The following is a 24,683-nucleotide window of genomic DNA, read 5'->3' on the forward strand; positions in this document are numbered from 1 at the left end:
TGTAAAATGACAGGATTAGAAGTGGGGGTGTAGAGGAAGAAGTATTTATGACAGGAATTGTTTCAGCAGAATCAGTGAGGTCACTGGAGTAGTAAGAGCTGCATTCTTTTGCTGCCTGCTCCTGATAGTATAGGGATAAAATGTTTCTAAAATCATGGGCTATTCAGGGGAGTTGGAAAGAAAGGTTGGGCCTGGTAGGCCCTGGGAAAATGTGAGGCTTTACTGGATCATGAGAAACTGCACCTGTATAATCATTTAATGACTATGATAAATTATATGATTGTTATATGATAAATGATATGATTGTTAAATGCGATGATTGTTTGGTAATTGGATATAATTATTGTTTAATTGTAACAAGTATCATGAGAAACTAAGTTTGGGGGGTTTGATGGAAATTACAAAAATCCATGCTTGGATGAAATCAATATATACAATAGAACACTGTAAGTTTAAAAATTAATATGTAGTTATGTAACGATACGAGTATAAAAACATGTTCATCCTGAAACCATGTCGGAGTCAGATTTGGGTCTGTACCCCTGGCACCCAGAGCTCTTCAATAAAAGCACCTGCATATAATCCTTCTGTGATTATGTGTTTCTGAGTGCTAACACACCAAGAGCAGTAGCTCTCACTCTCTCTGCCTGTTGCAGAAGCCGTTCATTCTTTTGACCTGCTGTTGTCCAGGATTGTGTGTGGGACGTTGTGCATGTGTGGGTGTGTCTGTCTTTCCTTGAAATTTCTATGTATTTTTCCCTGTAACTCTCTAACTTGCTGGTTAAGCCTTATTACACATAAATAGTTCTATTGTTTCCTCAGCTGCCCTTTACTTTAATCTGTTCTCTTCATGTAGCCTCATATAATATTGTTCGACAGTGCCTATACTATTTTACAACCCAGAATATATATTTTCTTGAATCCAAGAACTGGTCGAAATATTCTTCATGCTGTGTTTAGGAACATGTTAGGAATGGGTATGTATCTCTCAGTCATTTTGGTATTTTCTAGCCAGTGGCCTTTTTAATGTGCATAACTACTATCTCATCCTTGCCCCTGATTCATTAATCTGAAAAAATCTTGATACACTTATTTGTCTTAAATCCATTTTCACTGTTTTTAATAAATCTAAGTTAAAGAAATTTGGTGGTTATGTAGCTAATTCAGCATTTCACTTTCAAGGGTAAGAAAATCTCAAAACTACAAATAAGAAATTCAAAATGAGAGCTAACTGATACAGCCAAAGGGAACAGGTGGGATTTGCCTTTAACTGAGGAAAATGTGATTAAAAATGCAATGACGGGTTTCATATCACAGGAAATTAAAATAGAAGGAATGAGATTTTAAGAGGTGCAACATCCCTGGTTTTTCAAGAGCCTTATTGCTAGCTTCTAGCCAATAAATATTTTTTCTTTTCCTATGCTTTTCCTCTTTCCTGTTTCAGAGAAGGTGAAATATTTTACTGCGATTGAATAGGGTAAAGAATCCCAGAGGTGAAATCTATTACATAGTTGACACAGTCTCCAAAGGAAAGTAGTAGAAGCTTTATTGCTCAGTACACTTAAGTCTAGATGAGACAAAACCCTGGAAAATATTCTTTAGGGAACAATCTGGCAACTACATGAAACAGAAAACGAAATAGCTGTTTTCAGCTCTAATTTCTACCATTAACATCCATGTTATAGTATGACTTGAAGGTTATTCAGAGATTAATGTGTTACAGAGCTGCAAGATGAGATTAATAATGCAAAAATATGCATTTCACAACATTTTGCTCATTACTATAGGTTCCAGGGCTAGTAATTTAAGCACACTTAAAAGAAAGCATAGCAAGCATCATAACAAGGACTGAGCTGTAGCCCAAAATAGCCATCTGATTTTAAGTGTTTGCTTTTCACATAGCAACTAGAAAATCTCACCTCTGATCTGGCTTTTCTTCATAGTGATACATGCTGCCTAGGAGTAACAATTCAAATAGCATGTCAAGGAATACACCTACTGGTGTCCAATGGGCTGAAATGGACAACCAAGAGAGATATAAAGTGCTTTTTAACAAAACATGCTGATTTATCAAGATAATCCTTTACTGATTATCTTGATAAATCAGCATGTTTTATGATGTAACTATAATGCTAGTCTGTATTAACTACAGGGGTGGTGATAAAATGATCTGGAAAGACCTCTCTCAGAAAATATATAGATCTCATCCAGGGGGAACACTGTTTACAATTTACCTAACAATGGGAACTTTAACATTCTTATTGTCGTCAGTTTACCTTCCTTTTTTTTTTCCCATGTGATTTACACTTGTATTTGAGACTGGGAATGAAGTTACTAAAATAATTCATCAGTACTTATAAAAAATACTATTTAAATGTAATGAATGGAGATGTGTGAGAGAACAAAATATTGGAAGTTTGCTAGCCTTAATATCCTGATACATAGAAACATGTCAGGCACTACCCCAGTACTCTCTCACTCCCATTCCTCAATGGGATAGGGGGAGAAAATATTATGTAAGATAAACAAATGCATATCACTTACCAATGAGCAAAATAGATTTCACTTCAGGAAGAGTACATGAAAATTATCAGAAGGCTGGAACAATTCTGCTTTGAAGGAAGACTGAGAGAGTTGGGGTTGTTTAGGCTGGAGAAGAGAAGGCTCCATGGTGACCTTAAGGTTGCTACCTTCCAGCACTTAAAACAGGATTTATAAGAAAGATGAAGTGAGATTTTTTACCAGGGCCTGTAGTGACAGGACAAAGCTCAGGGATTTTAAATTAAAAGAGAGCAAACTTAGATTGGACACAAGGAAGACATTTTTTGCAATTAGAGTGGTGGAACATTGGAACAGGTGAGTGCCCTAACAATGGATGTGTTCACAATCAGGTTGGATGAGGATTTGACTAACCTGAACTGGTAGCAATTATCCTTGTCTACGGATGATGGGTCAGACTACATGATCTTTAAAGGTCCTTTCCAACCCTAACCATTCTGTGATCTGGGCACACTTGCTTTGTGCCAACTCTCTGGAAAAAGATGGAGCACAGCAATATGAGATGCCATATTACAATCTCAAACAGACTTTTTGAGTGGGACTGGCTATATTACCAAAGGTGAATTCTCAGCTTATTTTTGAAATTAATGTAATTTATTAGCAATTAAAATAGATTTGGATAGTGAGAAGTAAAGGAAAATTTTAAAATACTTTCCCACCATATATTTCCCAGATCCAACTGCAATTGTTCAGTCCCAACTCCCATACCTACCCCTGCTTCATGTGGCACAGTGGGGTATTTTCGGGGTTCCCGGGATGAAGGAGGAATTGATGAATCTGACTCCATGTTCTTAGAAGGCTAATTTATTATTTTATGTACTTCTATTTGTTATAACATTCTCTTAAAGAATGTTATACCAAACTATACTAAAGAATAGAGAAAGGATGCAGATAGAATGTTACAAAGAATGATAATGAAAACTTGTGACTCCTTCCAGAGTTCTGACACAGCTGGATTTGGATTGGTCATTAAGTCAAAACAATTCACATGAAACCAATCAAACAACCACCTGTTGGGTAAACAATCTCTAGACCACATTCCAAAGCAGCAAAAGAGGGAGAAGCAATCAGATTAATTATTGTTTTCATTTTCCTCTGAGGCTTTTCAGCTTCCCAGGAGAAGAAATCCTGGCAAAGGGATTTTTCCAGAAAATATGATATTGACAGCACAGGGAGATGAGGAATGGGGTATCATGATCAGTCAGCAGCACCTCTATGCCCATTCTTCTTTCTCACACCTTTCCTCCACTTATAAGGGGTATTTCCATGGCTTCAGGAAATGTCCATGTGCTCTGGCATAGGGCTGTACACCAGCCACAGTGTGGATATCTGCTCCAGCACAGTTCTCCATGGGTTGAAGTAGGACACCCTTCTTCATTGTGTTCTCCCCCACTACTGTCTGTGGGGGAATCTCTTCTCTGGTGCCTGGAGCACCCTCTCCTCAGGTCCTTGTCTGACCTTGATATTTCACTGTTGTTTCTCCCTTTTTTTACCCCCATCACACTACTCTTTGTCTGGTATTTTTCCCTTTCTTAAATGTGTTTATGGAGTCACCACACGCTTGGCTGATGGGCTCAGCTGTGTTCTGCAGTGGGTGTTTTGTGGAGCCAGCTGGACACAACTGTGTCTGGCACAGGGTAGCCTCTGGTCTCACAGAGATTACTCTGTAGCCCACTTGCTGCCAAAACCTTGCCACCCACACCCAAAGCAAAGCAGGGTACCCGGTCCAAACTTCTGACCAAACATCTGTTTTAAAGCTCTCTTTAAGCCAGTTTTATTGTCTTTAAGATTACCCTCTACAGGTCAGAGAAGTCACCTTGTGAAGTCCATTGCTTTAAAAGGATACCAGAGTGCTTCAAGGTCTATTGACTTCTGAGAGCTCTGTTTCTCAGAATACACATTCCTGATCCTGCCTGACGTATGGACAGACAGAGTTGCAAGGAAAACAAACGCTGACATTTGTGGTGTTGCCAGCACTATTTGTTCAAATACCAGAAAGGCACATGTATGTGCATTTTCCTGAAAAGGAAGGACTGAAAGACACCTACAGATAGAACTTTACCCCCAGATTTCTCAATGGCATAACGTACCAGGATCTAAGAACATTCCTGAACTCTTTATGATAAGTCCTCATCTTGAGATACCAGAAAGTGTCTCTATTCAATATTCCTCTTAGGGATTTTCTGTCCTATTGGTTATTGGTATGAAGGAAAAGCAGTATGAATAGAATTCAGCCAAAAGCTTGTAATATTCCTCATCAAGTGATAGTGAAAAGAAAGTCAATGCAAGTTTTATGCCTCTTTCCTGCCTAAATATTTTTTTCTAAATATTTTTTTCTCTATTCATATATCCAAAGCTCTTTTGGATTCAGAAAATAACTGCAAATATGTTATCTCCCAAGACATTTACTAACATAACGTCACCAAAAAAAAAAACAAACAAAAAACCCCAAACTTTTAAAAAAACCCAGACTTTTAGCTCTCAAGAACAATGTAGGAAAAGAAGTAAAATTCATCATACAAAAATTCCTAAGTTTATATCTGCATACATTATGATATCATTCTAAATCATATCTACTATCATTTTGCTTCACCTTTCAGAGAATGAGATTGTATATTTGTTTTGGTGCTTGAAATATTAAGATAACCATTCATCTTTTTGGCACAATGAAAGATGAATGTTTAATGAAAAAAGTTAGGAAAATAGATGTTTCTTGGGAACACTAGTTCTTCTATAGTAATTTGAACATGTACAGTCAAGTTTCTTATCTACCTGTTAAGATTTATGTTGAAACTGATGTTTCTACAAGATTATGAAAGGATGAACTAAACCAATGAGTTATTATTTTAGGAAAGAAAATATCCTCTCTCTATCACTTTAGCAATACAATTATAAAATGAAATGCTCATTTATACTGCTTTCTTATTCTGTTCACTTCAGCTTTGCATGACCATGAGTTTTGTGTGAGAAACTTTTAACTGAGTCTGATAGAATTTTTCATTTATTTTTTGGGCTAGAGAGTCCAGACATTTTTGAATACATAAGTTTTTTCTTTGAAACCGAGGGAAACTGCATAAAGGCAAGCCAAACCCAGAATATATGGGTGTGGTTTTGTTTTGTTGTTGTTGCTGTTATTTTGTGAAAGCTATTAATCTAAATTTATGCAAGCAATCTGGATAAAAAATTGTTATTACCTTTAACATTATTCCTTCAGAAACACTTTTTTATCATTTTCTAGTACTAAATGGTAACTCATAGGACAGGAATAATGTCTTGTCTATTTTGTCACTAAGTATTTCACAGTCCTTGGAATATTTGCAAATATACATTTAAATCTTTTTAGGAGTGATAGGAACTCTATGCTACAAATTCCTCTAATACTAGAGCTATGAATTCATTCCCTAATGAAACATGCTTCTGCTTGTGTTTTACAGCTTGACCTGATTTAGCTCTTCTATAGAGTTCAGATGTTACTTGTGAAAGACATTAGGCTTTTCCTTCCTGAACTCATGTATGCAGAGATATTACAGACAAACAAACAAAACTATTAATAAAAAGTATTTAAACATGAGATCAGTCACTGTTAAAAGAGAGCTCATTTAAATTAAAAAAAAAAAGAACAGAATTAAATCAAAAATTATTGAGAAAAAATTCCTAAAGTAGGTGGAAAAAAAAGGAGTTGCACAAGAAAAATATGTGGAAATCACAGATTGGATATTTCCAAATTAAGTAATTTCTCAAATTCTGAGCTACCTAAAATTACCCAGTGAAATGTATATACCATGATACTTACAGTACCATAAGTGCAGGAAGAGTAAAGTGCAGCACCACTAATAGCAGGCCATAACTTCCATGAGTGGAAAACATAAGACAGGATGTGCACAGGGCTTGCCTTGTTCTTTCCTCTTCCAGAAAACTACAGCATGTGCCTTTTACAGCTGGAACATCTATTTGAAATGTGATGTCTGATGGCCACAGACAAACCATTTCTCTGTGAACTTGTTGAAATAATTTTTGACTTTTTGGAAAGTCTTGTCCTGAGTGGAAAAATTATTACAGATGTTTATTTTAAACCTGCTACCTGAGAATTTTTTTAGATCCTTCCACATTCTCATATCGTATGATATAGTCCTTATTCACCTCTGTAATTTATAATTCTCTTATACATCACCCCAGGTCTTGCAGTGGTTTCTAAAGGATATATAGAAGAGAAACACAGTACAATAGTTGCAAAAGGGAGGCTTTAAACTCAATCAAATGAAGAAGGGAGGCTTTAAACTCAATTAAATGAAGAAGCTTCACTATATGTCTTTTTTAGGCTCCCTATTTAAAGAATAAGTTGCAGCAAGCAACACCTTGCCAACATTCTTTACTATTTTGTAATTTTGCGATTGTAGAAATGTCCCTTTAAGAAAGAAACCCAACCACCAACCAACCAAAAAAACCAACCAAGCCAAAATGAAACAGCTGTTTAGCATGCAATCTCTACAAGTACTTTTAAATTCTTATACCTTTTATTTAGTGTCACTATGTGAGTTTTCAGCTCCTGAGGCCATTTGCTGTCTCATACTCTCTTCAGTGTTAGATAATGCAGTTTATGCTTAGAAATCACTCTGTATTTTTCTGATTTATTTGTTCTAGAATCTTTCCCTCATCCTCCAGTATTTTCTCTTCCTTCTCTCTTGTCAGCTTATTAAGGGTAAATTGCTATCCACCTGCATTTCTCTTCACTGCAGTTGCTCTCAAATTTTCATCATCACTCCCATGCATCTCAGGTACATTCAGAGATCTGTGATTTTCCTCTTGGAACCTTTCCAATTAAATTCTTAATTTCTAGATCTTGGAATTTCCATGTCCTCTGACATCATAATTTTGTATGGCACTATCTCTCCTTTGTCAAGTACTTTGTTTATTTTCTTTTAGTAGAGAGTAATAATACACTCAGATATTTTGAAAACATAATTCCTATTTTATTCTCAAGCTTCAGCTAGAGAGGGTGTAAATATTATCCTGCAGTTCATCCTTTTAAAAGGCATGTCAAGTGTCTTAACAAAAAGGAATGAACAAAGGTATCCTTTTTCTTATGGCAGGTTTCAGAGTCACCCCTCAATTTCTAATACTAACTGAGTCACTTGATTTTATATATTCAATTTCTCATCATTTTATGTTGTGAGATGCAGCCAATGTAACAGAGCAACGTGTTATTATTCCCTTGTTACAAAAGTTAATTTAAAGTACTGAAGGAAAACATATAGTTGGAAAATCCAATAATAAATACTAAAATAGAGATTTAGGTTTAGTGGTGTGCCATACTTTGGGGCTTGCTTTGGAAGAATCTTTGAGAGATGCTAGTACAACAGCCATAAAACGCTTCTTAAAGTGATTGTTCTTTTCAAGCACGTCTCAATTCTTTGGAAGTGTAGGTAGAGCATATTGCAAAGGCACTTTCTTGCTTCCTTACAGCTCTGCACAGGGTGACAAATATTTTGTTTGATTGCTTTGGTTTTGTTTCTCGTCTCTAAAGAAAACTAGGATAAAGAGTTCTTGTTTTGCATATTAATAGCTCCTTGAAATACTTATATGACACACAATAACAGTGCAAAAGTATTCCTTGCCCATCCCTCCCCCTTAGCTATCTAATTAGTCTAAGGTCACCATTTTGAAAACAAGAATTGAAGAATTTCTTCAGTTATCACCTATGAAGAAGCATATAAATTAAAACTTATAACACCTGTGTGGCAAACTGCATCCCTATTTCCTTGTGAAGAAGATAATGAAAGAATAGAGTGTTTTATGTGAATGGTAGAGAGAAAAATGCATTAGAAATATCACCTTGGAATTTTCCTTAAATGGAGACTGATTGAGAAAATAGGAATTTCTAATTAATCTACTTCTACTCTATATGTGTGGCCATAAGAAGAACATCTGGAGCCTTGTAGGTAAAGAATGCCATGCTCTTCAGCTCTGCTTTGAAGTTGGAGATATTTAACTTCCTTTTGGCTTGCAGAAAAATAGTTTGTGTAGGGCAGCTATCTTTCCCTGTCTTTAATGTATAGGCAAACACAGCAGAAGGAAGGACAAGAGTAATTACATAGTCCAGAATAAAAAATCTTTCATGCAGCACCACATAAAGGGAAGATAAAATGGTAAGTCATCTAAGAATACATTTTTAGTACTTCACCAACAGGCATAAGTATTTTTGACAATTAGATCTTATCTGCAATTGTTCATATATGAAATTCATTAATTCCTGGAAGCAGGCATGCTCCTATATCAGCTTTCTATAAGGAATGTTTGCCAGATGTTTTTCCAGACATTTATTGCTCTCTACCCCCACCCCACTATTAATAGGACAGTACTTAGCAGAGAAGTTGTCTATGGTGGAAGAGGATAATTCTTCAAAGGATTGTCAGCAGAAACAAGATCTTAGGAGCCTTCCATCAGCCAGGGACCAAATTACAGTCAAGCTGTGTATTGTAATGTGTGTATTGTACATCATTTATGGTAGGGATAGAAAAGAATGTGTGGTTGTTTAAAATGTCTCCCTCAAGAAGACTGGTGTGAAGAAGGACTAAGAAGCATTCTAAATATCCTTGAAAACAAGCAAAAATCTCATTAGATGCCTCAGAGGAACTGTTTCTAACACTCTTTAGCATAGAGATCGTATGTTTTTATTGATCAGTAAAGTAAGGAGTGAAAAAACAAGCCTAAAGACTCAAAATCAGAACTAAAAAAAAAAAAAAAAAAAAAAATTAAATCAGAAGGCAGATAAAACAAGCCTGTTATGAAAGTTTAGACAAAATAATCCTTAACATTACCCAGCTGAAGCCCACTGTAGCATGTGTAGCATGATGTGCTAAGTATATAATAACCCTATGTTCCATTGAAAAAATCCCAAATTCTTAGGTACCTAGATGCAAATTAGTTACCTAAACACAAATTTTTCATTAGAATAATTTATTATAAAAATAATAAATTCACTTTAAAAACAATATTTCTACTATTTTAAGGTCTCACTGTGACTTGATTAATATTGTCAAGAAAGCTGCATTCAATGTACAAGGTGAATGCTTTCACCACTGTAATGAAAAAGACATCATAAGCAAATTTACATTTTCCTATTTAATTTTTGCTATGACAATCACCACTAAAATATGAGCAAGGTAAGAGAGACTAAGCATGTAAAAGAGCCCCTCTTTGAATAGGAGTGTTACAAAAAGTATTACAAAAGTATTACAAAAATTTTAAATCTATGTTTTTGCCAAGTTGATTCAATATCCACAACACACTATTAATTTACCAAGCTGTTTTAATTCCAAATAATTCCAAACTTATCATAGTGCTTTTTGTCATGGGAACTGCTACTTATCTTTCAGTTTGACATAATTTAATAAAATCATATTTTCTTCTAAATTGTCTGAAATAGATAACTTAATACAAATAAGCCATTGCCAATTAAATAGGTAATGCTAGACCAAAACACCAGCTATTTCTTGATAATGAGGACACCCAAGAGTTCTTCAGGTCATTTGCAGCACAAAGTAATTTTCTTATTGAACAAGTGGGGAATCTGTTTCACTCAAATTGATTGGCACTGCTGAAAGGGAAGATATTGACTTTTATTAGCCTCTTTTTATCTTTTTCTTTCACTCTCAAAGTCTTCAAATAAATTGTTTCAATTGACACACACACAAAGAAATAAAACTGCTCTGCCTTGTGATAGAGCCTGGGCTACAAAGAACATCATTCACTGTAGTCCTAGTGTGGAAACTCCAACAGAGGACTAATTCAGATTGAATTATTCTTTTCCAAGTGCCCTGAAAATTAAAAAAAATACAAATGAAAAATATAGAAAGAAACAGAGAGAAAAGATGCGGTGGCCAAATGGAGCCCTTACTGGATATCTGCAGAGTTTTCAATATTTCAACCATTTCCATTTTCTTCCTAACACAGAAACAAAACAAAACACAACAAATTACTTTTTCTTTTTCCCCCTAAAGCATGTAGTTTAGTGGAAATGTATATAAGGGCTAAAGAAGTAAAGAAGTGACTTTCAAGTAGCTGCCTTTGTTAATCTGCATCTGGCTCATGTTTCTGTTATTTTTATGGCACAGTGTGCATGTGATTGGCCAGGACAGCCTGCTTTCTGACCATTTAGAATTACTTCCTTAAAAACAAAAAGTCTACAAAACAAGGTTAAAATTTAATCCTTTTTTTTGTGCTAATTAAAGGTTCCAAGTAGTTTAAGAACAAATGACAGATGTGTAAGACCATATTTTTATATTTACTGATAATGAAAGCTACCTTCAGTGATTTTTTTCACTGACATCATTTACCAAGGGCAATGCTACTCAGTATGGAAGAGTGTGAAAAGTTGCTCAAATAAGTCTGTAAATGTTTCGTAAAAAATATTTTTTTTCTAAAATATACACAATTATGAAGGATATTTGAAACAACACTTTTTCTTGGTTTGTTTCAAGTACATCTGTTTTCTTCCCATGCATACTAAACACCATGCCCTATGGTTCAGTAGCAATGAAACAAAAACTAGGTTTGGTTATCTTTTGTTAACTAAAGCAAACCAAAAATATCAGAAAGTGACAGGATGATACCTTGGGTAGATATGTGAGAGGAACAGTATGCTGATGTATTTTTTGCTGGCTTTTTGTATCAGTTTGACTGCTTTCCCTGTTGCTATAAGAGTCTCTGAAAAAATTCTGAGAATATGAATGGAGGCAGAAGAGCTGGCCCAGTGCAGTGAAGGGTCCTGGGCAGAGAGATTACATTCAGCTCTTGTTTCATAGCATCTCCCGAAATAAAAAGGTCCCAAATGAAATCTAAAAATATGCATTTCCAAACACAGTAACTTTTTAGTCTAAGACTTGGGAAAAATCCCTTTTTTCCTCTTTCTTTTTTCTTGGCTGAAGAAATGGAAGACATAACACTGGAAATATGTATGTCCTGTAACACAAGATTCAATACCTGCTGATATTCCTATGCTGTCCTTTCAAACATACCCTTTTGAATTCAAATGATAATTTCTTTCTTATAGTTGTGACTACTTTCTAATATTTAAATAAAAGTCAATTCCCCAAACATGAATCTTATATAAAATAATGGACATTACATGTGGCACTTCACAGAAATCCTGTCTGAATTCTCCTGTACAAGGCTATGGAACATATGGTTCCATAGCCTAACAAGAGATTGAGGCATATATTAATAAGAACGCAAGAAATGAAACATTTTTGATGGATGGAAGTGTTCTTCCTTCTATCAAATATTTCATGAAGTTGTCACAAGTCTGTTCTAACTCAATGTGAAAATGTCATGTGCTGCCTTCTTTCCTTTTGTGTACTTTTGCATTGAAAATCTCCCTTAATCAATTCTGAATATACTAACTTCAGCTTTTCATGCCAATTTATGTATAGACTTTAAAGCTGTACAACGGGGTTTAAAATGTTTGCCAGATGCTGTCATAAATGATAAATTACCATTACTTCTACTTTCTAAATATTTTTTTCAGCATTGGGAAAAGCTAGAGATTTTTTTTCATTAAATGTTAGAGTCTCCTTCTGGATAAATTCAGCCTGTCATAATCAGAGCAACATTAGGCTCCAAAAATATTGTTGTATAACTTCTTTTGAAACATAATAAATACTGTAAAAAGAGTAGTTTGGAACTTTAAAAGAAATAAAAGTGTTTCTATCAGAATAAGGTACCAGTATCACTTAGAGTGATCACAGGAACCAGCAAAATGGCAGCAAAGGAAACTGTGCAGGCAGGACTTTGAAATATCAATTAAGAGCATATGTATAGATAGATTAGGATTTCTCTAAAACAAATAAAACAGTTCCCACTAGAGGTTAGTTTTAATATGTATTTTTGTAAACCTTTGCATTTTTTCTTCCTTTCTTGGGTTACAGCTCTACTAGCCTCATCTTTCATCTTTCATACAACTCCTCCTCTGAAATGTTGAAGGTCAGGATTGAGTTCACCTACTGTACTTGTGTAATTTTTTCTTTGTCCTGACTCTTCCCATGAGCTTTAAATCCAGTTCAAGACAAAACTCAATTTCACCAAAAAATTACCCCATTGTTGATTATCATAAAGAGATATATATTCAAAAAATTAGTTAACTGACCAAGTCCAGCTACACAAAAGAGGAGAAAAAATTAAAAGCAAAGAAATAGAAATATTTTGTGTTCCTGTACTGCAAAGAATAGTTTTGAATCAGGTCCTAGCCTATGAAATATCTAATTCAACAGGCTTTTTTGGGTTTTGAGTTGTTGTTTCTTTTTTTTTTTTCTTTTTAGATGATCTGCCCTTATCATCCCATAATTAGAAAAATCAATATTTCAATGAAAAGGAAGTTATAGCTATCATTTTAAACCTAACACTGTTCCTTGGTGACAGCCACAAAACTACAACAGAAGAAAGATTTTTTCATTCAAACTTTTATTTTCTTCTTTTACAGTATTATTTTAAGACCATTCTAATTTAAAACTTCAAAACAAAACCCCCAAACTATGAGTTTCAAAATAAGAAGGTAATATTATCAGAAAAACATGCTTAGTTTTACACATTGTAAAGCTGTGTCTGTTCAAGAGATAATAGAGTTTCTTGCGGATGTATAGAGCAGTTGACACAACTGACCTCTCCCAGAGCTGTCACAGCTTGCAATGTAAATATGCATGAGATTCACATTTTTAAGCTGATAAAAGGCAAATTCAACATATTTGAAAAGTAAGGCTCAAAGGTAAGTGCTGAATCAATGAAAAGGCAAAGATCATCACAAAGCACAATGAGAACAGAAGAGGCCTAGAATTTGTTCAAGGACAAACTTTTAGGTAAAATGAAGGACATTACAATGGTTGTGGCTAATTATCAAAAGCCATAAAGAGCACATGCTGCCTTCTAATTTTTTATATTCACAAAATAGTCTTTCAGTTGCTCAAAGCTATACTAGCACAGAGTCTGAAAACGTGAACAAGTTATCCCAAGACTGACAGCCCAACAAGAAAAGTACTGCAATCAGAGGAATAAACACTATTAACTTAATTATTGCTGGTTCCTGCTGAATTTTATGCATTGTGACATTGCCTTTTCTAAATGCCATCTGAGTAGAATCTCAGTGGCATAGCAGATGGAAGGGGCAGTACAAATGTGGGATTTTCATTAGTGTGTTTTTTTCTAATACAGGAACTGCAATGAGAGAAGTAAAATTTCAGGAATGTTGTTATAAACATTAGCAGCATCACCAAACAAAGAATATTCACAGTCTTAAAAACACTTGAGAAAGATAGAGAGATGAAGAATAAGGACAGGAAAAGACTTACATAAACACAACAGTCCAAGCAAAACGTGAAAATACTTTTCTGTCTCTCTGTCTTTATTTTCCTTTATTTGTGAAACAAAACAGAGAAGAGGTAATGGAAGAAAGGGAAACTGCAAAATATGATCAGTTGGTAGAGAAAAGACAAAAAATAACAAAGAATGAAAAAAGGATTTAGATATAAAGAAATGCAATAGCTATAGATTCTGATTTTTGCCATGGAAAAATCAATGGTACAAAATTAATCATCATTTAAACAAATATGTATAACATAGCAATAAAGAACCATGATATTGGATCAGAGCAATAATCATTCTTTGTTCAGCTGCAGATATGTAGATTAAAAAAATACACGACACGGGTATAAATTGAACTGTCCCTAGTTGAAGAACGAGTATTCAGTAAGAGTCTCATACAACAAACTATATGCCTGATATCATTGTTGTGCAAGGTGCTGCTGCTTTTGTGATGGCAAAGAATTGGGAGAAATCAGGCAGAAAAAGGGGTCAATGCCAATCTTTTTCTCTAGCTTTCCTTGCTTCTATACCTTAATTCTAAATCATGAAGCACAACCAGAAACTGGCTGTGGGAGAATAATCAGAAGTGATGTGCAAGTTTTGCACTGGCATAGGTGGCCAAGATATGAAAAGAAACCAATGGGCATGGGATAAATTGGTACGTTGTACCCAGGAGCCCTTGGCCTATTTCTTTTATGAACCAGTTCTTCAGTCCACTTGCTTAATGAAATATAAATTTTCCCACGTTACTTTTGATGTACATGATTACATAATTTTGCTGAATCCGTGACTACAGGATGATGTTCCCTGAATTTCTGCCATAGTGAACAAAAATCAAAGCTGGATTTGGCAGAACCCACAAAATTAAAACTTTTTCTAGCCATATGATTTATGATGATTTTCCACATGAAAATCTGTAATTTTTTTCACTCATTTTTCATTTAGCAATTTAACCTTTTAGAAATCTGCTTTCTAGTCTCAAAATACATATCTTCTATTGTAAAGATAAAATGCTCATGATATTTGCAGAACCAAAAGATATGGTACATTTTAAGAAAATCCAGGAAAAAACCCCATAACAGTGACAGAGCTCTAACACCTATGGCTTTGTAAGAGCATTTTCATAAGAGTTGTTGTAGCCTGAAGAGAAAACTGAAGACATAATAACTGCCTGAATTTATGTAAAATCTTCTGTTCTTTATGTCCGTAGTAGAAAAGCCAAAAAGTATCAGACTCAAAATAAAGCAGGAAAACTTTAGGCTAGACTTTGAGAAAGATTTTCTATCAGAAGGACTTCTAAGAACTAAACAGGTTACTGAAGTAAATTGTAGAGACTCAAGATTGGCAACCCTTAAGACCAGATCTGACAAAATCTGTCAGGAATGACCTTCCTGGAGTTGATAAAGATTAACTCAATAAAGTGGAAGGATATCCCTGCAACTGCTGTAATTCCAATTGTAGCTCATTATTTCACCTGGGAGTAGATCTCACATACCTATTAAGAAACAGGGAAAAATGGTGTTAAGAAAGGCTTCAAAGACATTAATGCTTAAATACTTTAATTCAGCTTTCACAAAAGAGAATGAATCTATTTACATGGGAATAGGCTTTTTATCTTGTGTGCATTAAAAAAATCCCAGTCTCTTTGAAAAGAAATTGCTATTTGTAAACAGACCGATCCTCTAGCAAAATGTATGGAATGATAGTAATAATTGCAGTATAAGAAAAATAACAAGAAAATTCTGTTATACTTGTGGACTACCTTTATGTCAGGTCTGTTCCTGTGCACATAAGCAACATTCAATCTGTTCCTGGAGTGGTCCAGAATGTCACATCTATTGTGATCAGTGAGACAAGGAGCTGATGTGAGACAAAGTGGCTGACTGAGCTACTATCTGGTTTCAAAGAATACATTCAAAAAATTATCACAGAACCTCTTCAGGTGGGAATTTCAGACAGCCCTACCATCATATCCTTACTCTAGGAAGCTCTTTCTGGACCTACACCAATTGATAGGCACTGTCTGTATGGATAGATGTATTGATAAACACCCTGGGGACAATTACAGAAACTCTCTCAGACAGGTCCTTCTGCTTGTGCCTAAGAGATTTCTATAGAGTCGGTAGAATCTTTTCTGGTAGATATGGAATTGTTCATTTCACAGAATCACAGAATGGGTATGGCTGGAAGGGACCACAGTGGAGTAATTTGGTCCAACATTCATGCTCAAGCAGGCTCATCCTGGAGCACAGGGCGCAGATCTGCACTAATGTGGGTTTTGAATATCTCTGGTGAGGGACACTCCACAACCTCTCTGGGCAGACTGTTCCAGGGCCTCACCACCCTTGCAGTAAAGAATTTCTTCCTGATATTTAACCTGCCCTCTTTTGAGCTTTCTGGTGTGCAAATTCTGCTTTACCTGTTAAAGTGTCTTTGCCTCAATCCATGAGCCCCTTCACTCTTACCCTTCTGATTCTCTCCTGCGTCCCACAGTGGGGCAGTGAGCCCTGCTAAGCCTGTGCAGGGCTTAGCTGACTATTGGTTTAACCCACAATAAGTTTAATAATAAAAAAACAAGAATTAAAAGTAAAAAAAAGTTCACTTTTATGACAGGTATATGTATGGGTGCATTTCTGTATATATAACAACTAACCCTATTTTGACCAAAAGAATGTTGGAAAAATTCTTGAGTTCCTAGACTAATGCCATCTCTTCGTATGCATTCACTTAGCATATTTACACATACATTTGAATTTTTTATTTGATTTTTTAAATAGTGAAAATATGGCTTTTGCACTTCTAAAAAAATTATATTATTTTAAAGTATTTCAAATATTGCAGTGACATATTTTAGTAGGTCTCTTGTAATGTAGGTCTTGCAACTGTTCTGTTTTAAACTTTTTAATTTTTTTTTATTTAACTGTGTTAGGCTGTAGCAAATCGCAGCCTTGTTCTTACATAAAATATTCATGTGCTTAACTTTGAGCACAAGTAACCTCATAAAAACCTATGACTTAAGCAGATGTTTAAAATTAATCATGACAATAAATCTTCGGAGACTAGAGTCCTTTAAATTATATGTACCAAAAGTTGTATAGTAACTTTCAAGGAATGAAAAGAATTTTTATCAAAAAAAAGTCATTTGCATCAAATTACCACTTATGTATATATTACTGAGTAATAACTTTGGACATTACTTTTTCCCTTAAAAATTGAAATCCTAGGCCAAAAAAAATTGAGTTTGTAATTTCTAGAAAGAAGAGCCCTAATTAAGAAGCATATGTGGTGTAGGGAGGAAAGCAAAAGGAAATTGTACTCAGAAGTCATAAATAACTTTAAAATAATTTCTGAGCACAATTTTATTCAGAAGAATTTTAGGGCTACATTCAATATTGTGTTATGATCATGAAGTGCAACTTATGCGAAATTTAACACTAAAAATATGATCCAGATGCCTTCAACTACATTTTGGTTGAGTTTTTGCAGGTCCTTCAATTCTTACTGTGTCAAATTACTTACATTGATTGCACAAAAGAGTCACAAGATAAAATTCATAAATGGATTAAAAGAAACAGTCACAACACTGGACTTTTTCTTGTTCCTGGTACGCCCACAAGGCCTGTCTCTAGTAAAATATTTACCCCTTCCCTTCCCTTCCCTTCCCTTCCCTTCCCTTCCCTTCCCTTCCCTTCCCTTCCCTTCCCTTCCCTTCCCTTCCCTTCCCTTCCCTTCCCTTCCCTTCCCTTCCCTTCCCTGTCTTTGTCCTTGCTGGTTCAGACTTTTGTGTTCTTACTGGCTGTGCAACATGGCCCAGCTTCAACCTGAAGTGTGCATCCATCCCAGTCTCTATTCTGTGTGGAGAAGTTGAATTTGCAGATTTGGGTCAAAGAAGGTAAGGGCCTTGACCTTTTGATCCTTCCTTTGTGTCCACACAGTGAGTAGAGAACCATCTGTCAGGACCTAAAAGGATTATCTGAAGCACGTCAGTATGAGCCAAGCTGAGTTAACATGACAGCAGCCCAAACTGGTGGAACACAAGCTATTTTCAGTCTGCGAATGCCTTGCAGCTGCACTCTTGCCGGTGATAGCCACAATAGTGACTTATTAAGGCCAGTCTGATGGATCTACATGCAGGCATAGGCTTGACATAGTGTATATACCTATTTTTGGACTGGATCTATCTTATGTCCAGTCTCTTCATAGTGTGAGTGAAGACCATGTGTCACACTCTGCCTCTCTGTGCCAACATGTCATGAGGTGCCTGAGCTACCTAGTTACAATGAGTCTTGCTGGGCAAGGATTTTGAGAAATATATTTGGTTTCTCGGATCTCATTCCAGCTTCCTAAATACTATATGTTAGTACAGTATTTAATTATAAATAAACCCCTGGACTTCGTCTTCTTATTACTTAATCAAAAGTATTTTTCCTAATCAGACATAATTAGGAATTTTCATCAAGGCCACATGTATAAGACCAAGTTTTCACTTCTTCATTCATTGAAAGTTTTTTCTAAATAAACTACCTTAGAGAAAACAAAATAGAAAATTTGTCAGTCAAAATTAGAGAAGTGAACAAGTAATGCATTCTTAATGGACTGCCAATCCTGGAAAGACAATTTTTGTTCTTTGAACTTGGACCACAAAAGCTATTATGGCAATGACTAAAGTACCTTTAAGAATATTTTGTTTTGACATTGAGGGTGGCAAGTCTTTCTCCTACCCTTCCAGCTTCTCCTTTTATGGCAAAAGTCATAGCAGCATTGGCCTTAATCCCTCAAATAAATCAACAGGTCAGCCTTTGCTATTAAGTAGTGTGGTGTTAATTCCTACACTCTGGAGGTAAACAGGTATGTTTGAAAAAGAACATTAGGAAAGCAATTTCAAATTCACAGAGTGCCATTTGTTCTTTTCCATTGTCAAGGCAACCCTGATAACTTGGAGATGTTTGCTACTGCCCTGCTAATCTGTTTTTACGAAGAGCTGTCCATCCTCTAATCTTTCCCAATTTAGTGAAGGCATTCGGCTTCTTCACTGCAAGAATTGCATTATATACAGAACTTTTAGGTCAAAACAAAATTCTTGGTACTTTCCTTCTACCTTTTCAGTGATTTCTGGTCATAATCATACCTACATGGTTATACTCAAGTCTAACACTGATTGATTGGGGCATTAGACTTTACTTGACTAATGCATTTTCCATATAATTAATATCCAGTTTTCTTATTATATAAATATATCCTCTTACAGAGACCATACAAAACACCTACCATAATGTGATGAAAATGAGAGAAATTTCTTGATGTCTAAGTTCTCTGTGGCAGAACCCAGAGCCAAGAATAAGTCTGTCAAATACTTTAAGTTCCCATCTCCATGATAAAAAATACTCAGGTATTCTTGGCTGTATTAGGCATATTTATTTCTGAAATCTTACAAGCAGTTCATCTGGCATACTTATCCAAAGTTGTTTTTCTATCTGGTCTGCCTAGGTGTGGTCACAGATCCAAAATTTCAGGATTGCATTGACCAGAAACTTGTAGTGACCAGACACCCAAGACTAAAAAAAAAAAAATATATTGAGTATCTGATCTAGGGTAGCTAGGAAAGACTATAACTAAGAATGACTTCAGAGGATTATTATAAAATCCATGGAAGTAAATATGGTAATAAGATGCAGGAATGAAAATATTTTGGGCTTAGCAAATAGATTTTTTTGCTGAAAGCTGTCTCCAGCTGTCTCAGAAAATATCCAGTTAGTTCTGTTTGTTATAGAACTCATCATGAAGCTCTATGCCTCCTAGTAATGGGATACAAAACAGATAAGTCTATATAAAAGTATGTAATGCATGATATATGCATCAGACACATTTACTCTTTTATTACAATTTCATATAGGCTTTAATGTGAGAGAACATGTCCCAGACATGGAACTCCTTGTCAGCAGGAATAAACACACACATAAAGGTGAATATAGGTAAGTAATATGTTCAGTCAGGAACAAAAATAACAAATAAATCAGAATTCTGAAACAAGCTTTGCATTTTCAAAAAAGTTAATGAGGTTCCAATTGGTAAAAAGTATTTAAATGCTTAGCCCTGCTTGCTCAGCATTTATCTATTCATCCACGATCTTAGCCTTGAAACAAGATGTTTCCTATGCTGTTCATGATTCTAAAAGGTGCTGCTGATTTTGAGTACGAGATTTAAAGGCACAAAAAGGATCTCTGAAGTAAGCACATGTTTCTGACCCATCAGCTAAGTCTTGACAGAAGGTGAACAAAACTGGCACAGTGTGCAGGCTGCAATTGGCAAAGAAAAAAATTCAGAGCATATCCTGTTTACATTAAAAGTCATGTAAACACAACAACAGTGTTCAAAATCACTCTGTGAAAGGCATAACATGGACCACAGAATTCCTGAGGGATTCTGGAAGGGCACAGTGGGAACGGTCCTTGTCTTTTCTTGCAGGTAGTATCTTGATCCAAGATTTAAATTATCATGGAATCATAGAATGGCTTGTGTTGGAAGGGACAGTAAATGCCATCTAGTTCATAGATCCACAGTGTTAGGCTGGAACAGACCCTTGAGATCATCAAGGTTCTCTCTTGAGATCATTGAGATCATCAATTGCCTCTCTAGGCAATCTGTTCCAGTACCTCTCCACCCTCACAGTAAGGAATGCCTTCCTAGTAAAGAATTTCTTACAATGTTGATGTTGTTTAATTTCTAATCAATCAGGGCAGCAGTGAAGATGTACTTCCTGGAGGCCCCTGAACTTGACTTTCTGGGGATGGTGGAGGAAACAAGAACTCTGTAAGAAGCTGAAGAAAACCAAATTAAAAACATACATGATTCTCTGAATTGTGAAATACCTACCTCAAAGTTTTCCTGCTGAAAAAAGGGTGTAAATGGTAGTGATTCCTATAGCTTCAGAGACTAATCTTTCTGCCAATTGCTTAAAAATCGCTACAAGAAACAGATTAATACTTTAAAAAATTTAAAAAAAGGACAAAAACCAGACTGCGATTAAAGCTGAAATCTTAAATATTAATATTTGGTTTTGATGATATTACTAGCTCTCTGTCGGAAATACCTGTCACAGACTTCATTAAAGAAAACTAATTCAGTGACCTCCTTATTCAGTTTTAGAAGGGAAGACAAGTCTACTTAATAATGTATTCATTTTTTAAATTACCATCTGCAGTCAGTTATACCAGTTTATTGCTTGTGTATAGTGCTCTCTCGGAAATGTTTCAAGCAGAAATGCCATTCATTTATATGATTATTATTAGACTCTTCCTCTGTGCCTCTTTCAGGAAGGAAGTACAGGGAGTTTGCTCCCCATCTGTTTAGCAAAATGCAAAACACAGGTGAAATCTGCCAGCATTCAAGGGATTTTCAGTTGCTTGGGCCCCAGGACATAGACTGATATACAGATCCAGAGTTGAAAGACATAAATTCTGGCATTTCCTATTAGTACCCTTATACACCTATGAGAGCTTATAGAATACTTCTTTTAACTATGATATCAGCAAACTTGAACCAGCAGATCTCAACCAGCAAATCTTCTGATTAGCCATTTAAAATATGTAATGATAGGAAGCATAAAGGCATAGATTCCAAAATGAGTAGAGACCGCAACAATATTTTAAATTCATAACAACTATACACTTATAAGAATATGTTGTAGACCTTTAATTATGTGTATAGAGTAGATAATCCACTCTGAGTCAATATAAGAAAGAAAAGCAGAAAATTCAGTTCAGGTTTCAGATAAAATTCAGACTCATTCCTACTTTATACATGTAAGTTCAGCCAAGCATAATAAATCCTTCACAAACTGTAAGAGCATGTATAAGCTTACTCTAGTGAGAAGAATATTATTTCTACTTGTCATCACAATAGAGATGTGCATAGATGTGCATAGAAATCATAGATTTGTTTCCTTCTGGAAGCCTTTGTATATGCATTGCAACCAGCCCTCTGGGTGCTTAAAGATAGGATCGACCTCTTAGAGCAAATTACAATATCTGCAATGGCTAAAAATTGTTTAAAAGAGTACGTATTTATTATATTAAATAAATATCTCACATCAATTAAAATCTGTTCCACTTCTGTTAGCTAACTAGAAAATTGCTTAAATTAATTATAATAGATACTTTTCTAGTCTCTCAGAATTAAGTTGCAAGCATTGCTCACAGCCTGAAAAATGTTTTTATTAAATTGGCATTTCCAAGATATTATGCAACCATCAGTCAACTGTTGTGTTAAGCCATAATACATAAAGTGTCTAAGAACTTTTTTTTCTTACTGTAACTTTCTTTCAACTACAGAAATCACTTTTTCCCTCTAAGTGATCTCCATTAATGACATTTGAGTCTTCACTGTTTGCTTATGTAAAGAGAAATAATAATAGAATATGTTATTCCTCATTCAGTTCTTATGTCAAATAACTGTGATTTCTATAACTCCTCCATAGAGTCATTATGAAGTTCACAGTTTAATGTTCTAGCTGCAGGGTAACTTAGGAACACTTAATACAACAATAAATGGAGTGTAAGTAGGTAGTACAAGTATAATGTTTAAACTGTCTATTTCTTCTTTAAAAGGTTATGAAGTGAGCTGGTTCCACCATCATAGCAATGTAGCTTCCTTGTCAGGACATCCAAAGACCAAAATATTCTGTCCGTGTGCATGTTATTCCCTGAAGTAGCTCTCATGTATGTCTAGAAATAGAAGCTGTGAAGCTTGGCTCTTAACCTGGCCACTGACTGTGAAGTTAAAACTGTTATCAGGTAGGAATACCAAGCTTAACTGTTCTCTCATTTTGATGCTCAGAATACAGAAGAATTTCATAGCGTCACAAATTTCCTGTGAATATTTATATGCCCCTTCTACATGCAGGGAAAACTTGATCCAATGAAGAATTTTTGATCACCTGGAAAAATTCACCACTAGAGAAATGGAACACAAATTTTTGGAAACCAGGCAAATAAATTGAATGTTTAAGTTTTCTACTCAAATTTTATTAGGTTTATTAGTCAGACTAGTGTTACATATAGGTAAAGCCTTATAAAACAAGGGCCTTGCTACCCTTGTAAAAGCCTGCTACTTAGGCTAAGTAGAAGGGAACTATGGGAGAGTGACTCAGCTGGAATAGGGAGGGGTAGAGAGATGTGAGACACGTGCTGCGTGACTGCCGCGTCTCCGCATCATGGTGTGTGGTGGTTGGGCTTGTTGTGCCTTAAAACCATGTAAACTGGTAACTGGCTAACTGCTAGAAAAGGCCTGGGTTTTCTTGCAATAAAGGGGCTCTCCTTTGCACTGCCTGGCAACTCTGTGTCACTCTGCATCATCACAGGCAAATGTACAAAGATGAAATAGTAGTCTCACCACTCGAAGGGGTGTGCTGGGTAAGGATGTATCACACATGATCAAAGTCGTGAACAGATCTGTTAACTACAAACATCTGTAATTAGACATTTAGATTACAGTGCCTTCTGTTTTCTGTCTTTACTTTTCCTACCAACTGACACCTGTTCCCTGGTAGTATCTCTTTGTCAGCTGCACCCAGAGAAGTCCTACATTTGTTTTTCCAACTCTTTGTAAATAATAGAATACGTGACTGTAGAACCATATTTTCCAGAGAAAAATTGCCTGCAAGACTTCTGAGAAAATTCATGGTCAGGTTAAACACAGTAGTCAGACGGTGTTTTATCTTCTGGAAAGATCTGCTTCTCACCTCACTGCTAAATTCACGTACACTGAAGTACAGTTACAGCTAGAAGTATACAAGCAGAGTGAAATCATTATTAAAAGAATCAGTATATTAATGGGAGATCAAAATAATTTAGCAACGAAAGTGGCATAGTCAGTGTCTTCCAAATTACATTACGCAAATGCATGCACTCCTTAAGACAATCTACAAAATTGTCTTTAAACCTTTGCCTTATTGTGTGTTTCAAGAGAAGATCACAGACAGACTCTACAATGTGCCTTAAAAGATTACTTTTTGCTTCCCTTTTACAGAGTATTTCTGAAATCTTTGTACTCTTCTCCAGATTCTGATGTATCAACTACTACTTTTATATGCAGTTCTGTGGAACAGCTGGTCTATGCAACTTTTTCTTCTGTTTTGATATTAGATTACAAGCACATCTGCAAAGCCTGTCTATAAACACCATGGTGTTAGAACAAAATATATGGTGTTAGAATAAAATATATTATATTAGTTCATTTCTCTTAATTGTTCTTATCAAAAAGTACTGAAAGTGATTGATTGAATAAAGAAGGTTTTTACCTTCATACAGCTTTTAAGAATTTACAGGAAGCAAGTTCTCCAATAGCAACAGACTAGCAGTAGAAATTTAGCATGCAGAAGTTGTGAAAGAAGACTGTCAGGATTTTTATCCACAGATCTCTAATACATTAATTTATACTTTTTCTGCAGTTCCTTGGCTCTGTTCTGCCTCCTCTCACTCATAACATCAGCCTCCTGACTCTTTCCTTGACTTATAATTGCACACTGCCCTCTTTGTCTTCCAGTCTGTTTACTGACCAACAGTATGTGTTGGCATTTTGCGGCTTTTGAATAGGATTTGTGAAAATATTTGTAGATATTCCTGCATTAGTGTTGCATAACCAACTATGTGAAGAACTATTTGCATTTACAGGCAGAAAAATGATTTAACTTGTAACCTTTCCAGCTCGCCTACTCTACATATTAATTAAGACCATTAATCATTTCTCCCACCTCCCCTCTTCTTTTAAAGGTC

At 35.4% G+C, this 24,683-nt stretch overlaps 1 protein-coding gene across 4 annotated transcripts in view; it reads right to left on the reverse strand.

Moving 5' to 3' along the window:
* The window catches only part of GPC5 (glypican 5), a 602,268-nt gene that overhangs the window by 136,496 nt on the left and 441,089 nt on the right, over window positions 1-24,683 (reverse strand). The window contains exon 8 of one of the 4 annotated variants that reach the window (XM_071430990.1): window positions 9,638-10,376. The exons of the other annotated variants lie outside the window; for them this stretch is intronic. Within the exon in view, the coding sequence (XP_071287091.1) occupies window positions 10,348-10,376 (29 nt within the window). The 3' untranslated portion in view covers window positions 9,638-10,347. Of the gene's footprint in view, window positions 1-9,637; window positions 10,377-24,683 lie in introns of those variants that run through there. 4 annotated transcript variants of the gene reach the window in all.

This window comes from Agelaius tricolor, unplaced genomic scaffold, assembly GCF_023055355.1.
Source record: "Agelaius tricolor isolate 1412-34295 unplaced genomic scaffold, bAgeTri1.0.p SCAF_7, whole genome shotgun sequence".
NCBI classification, from domain to species: Eukaryota; Metazoa; Chordata; class Aves; order Passeriformes; family Icteridae; genus Agelaius; species Agelaius tricolor.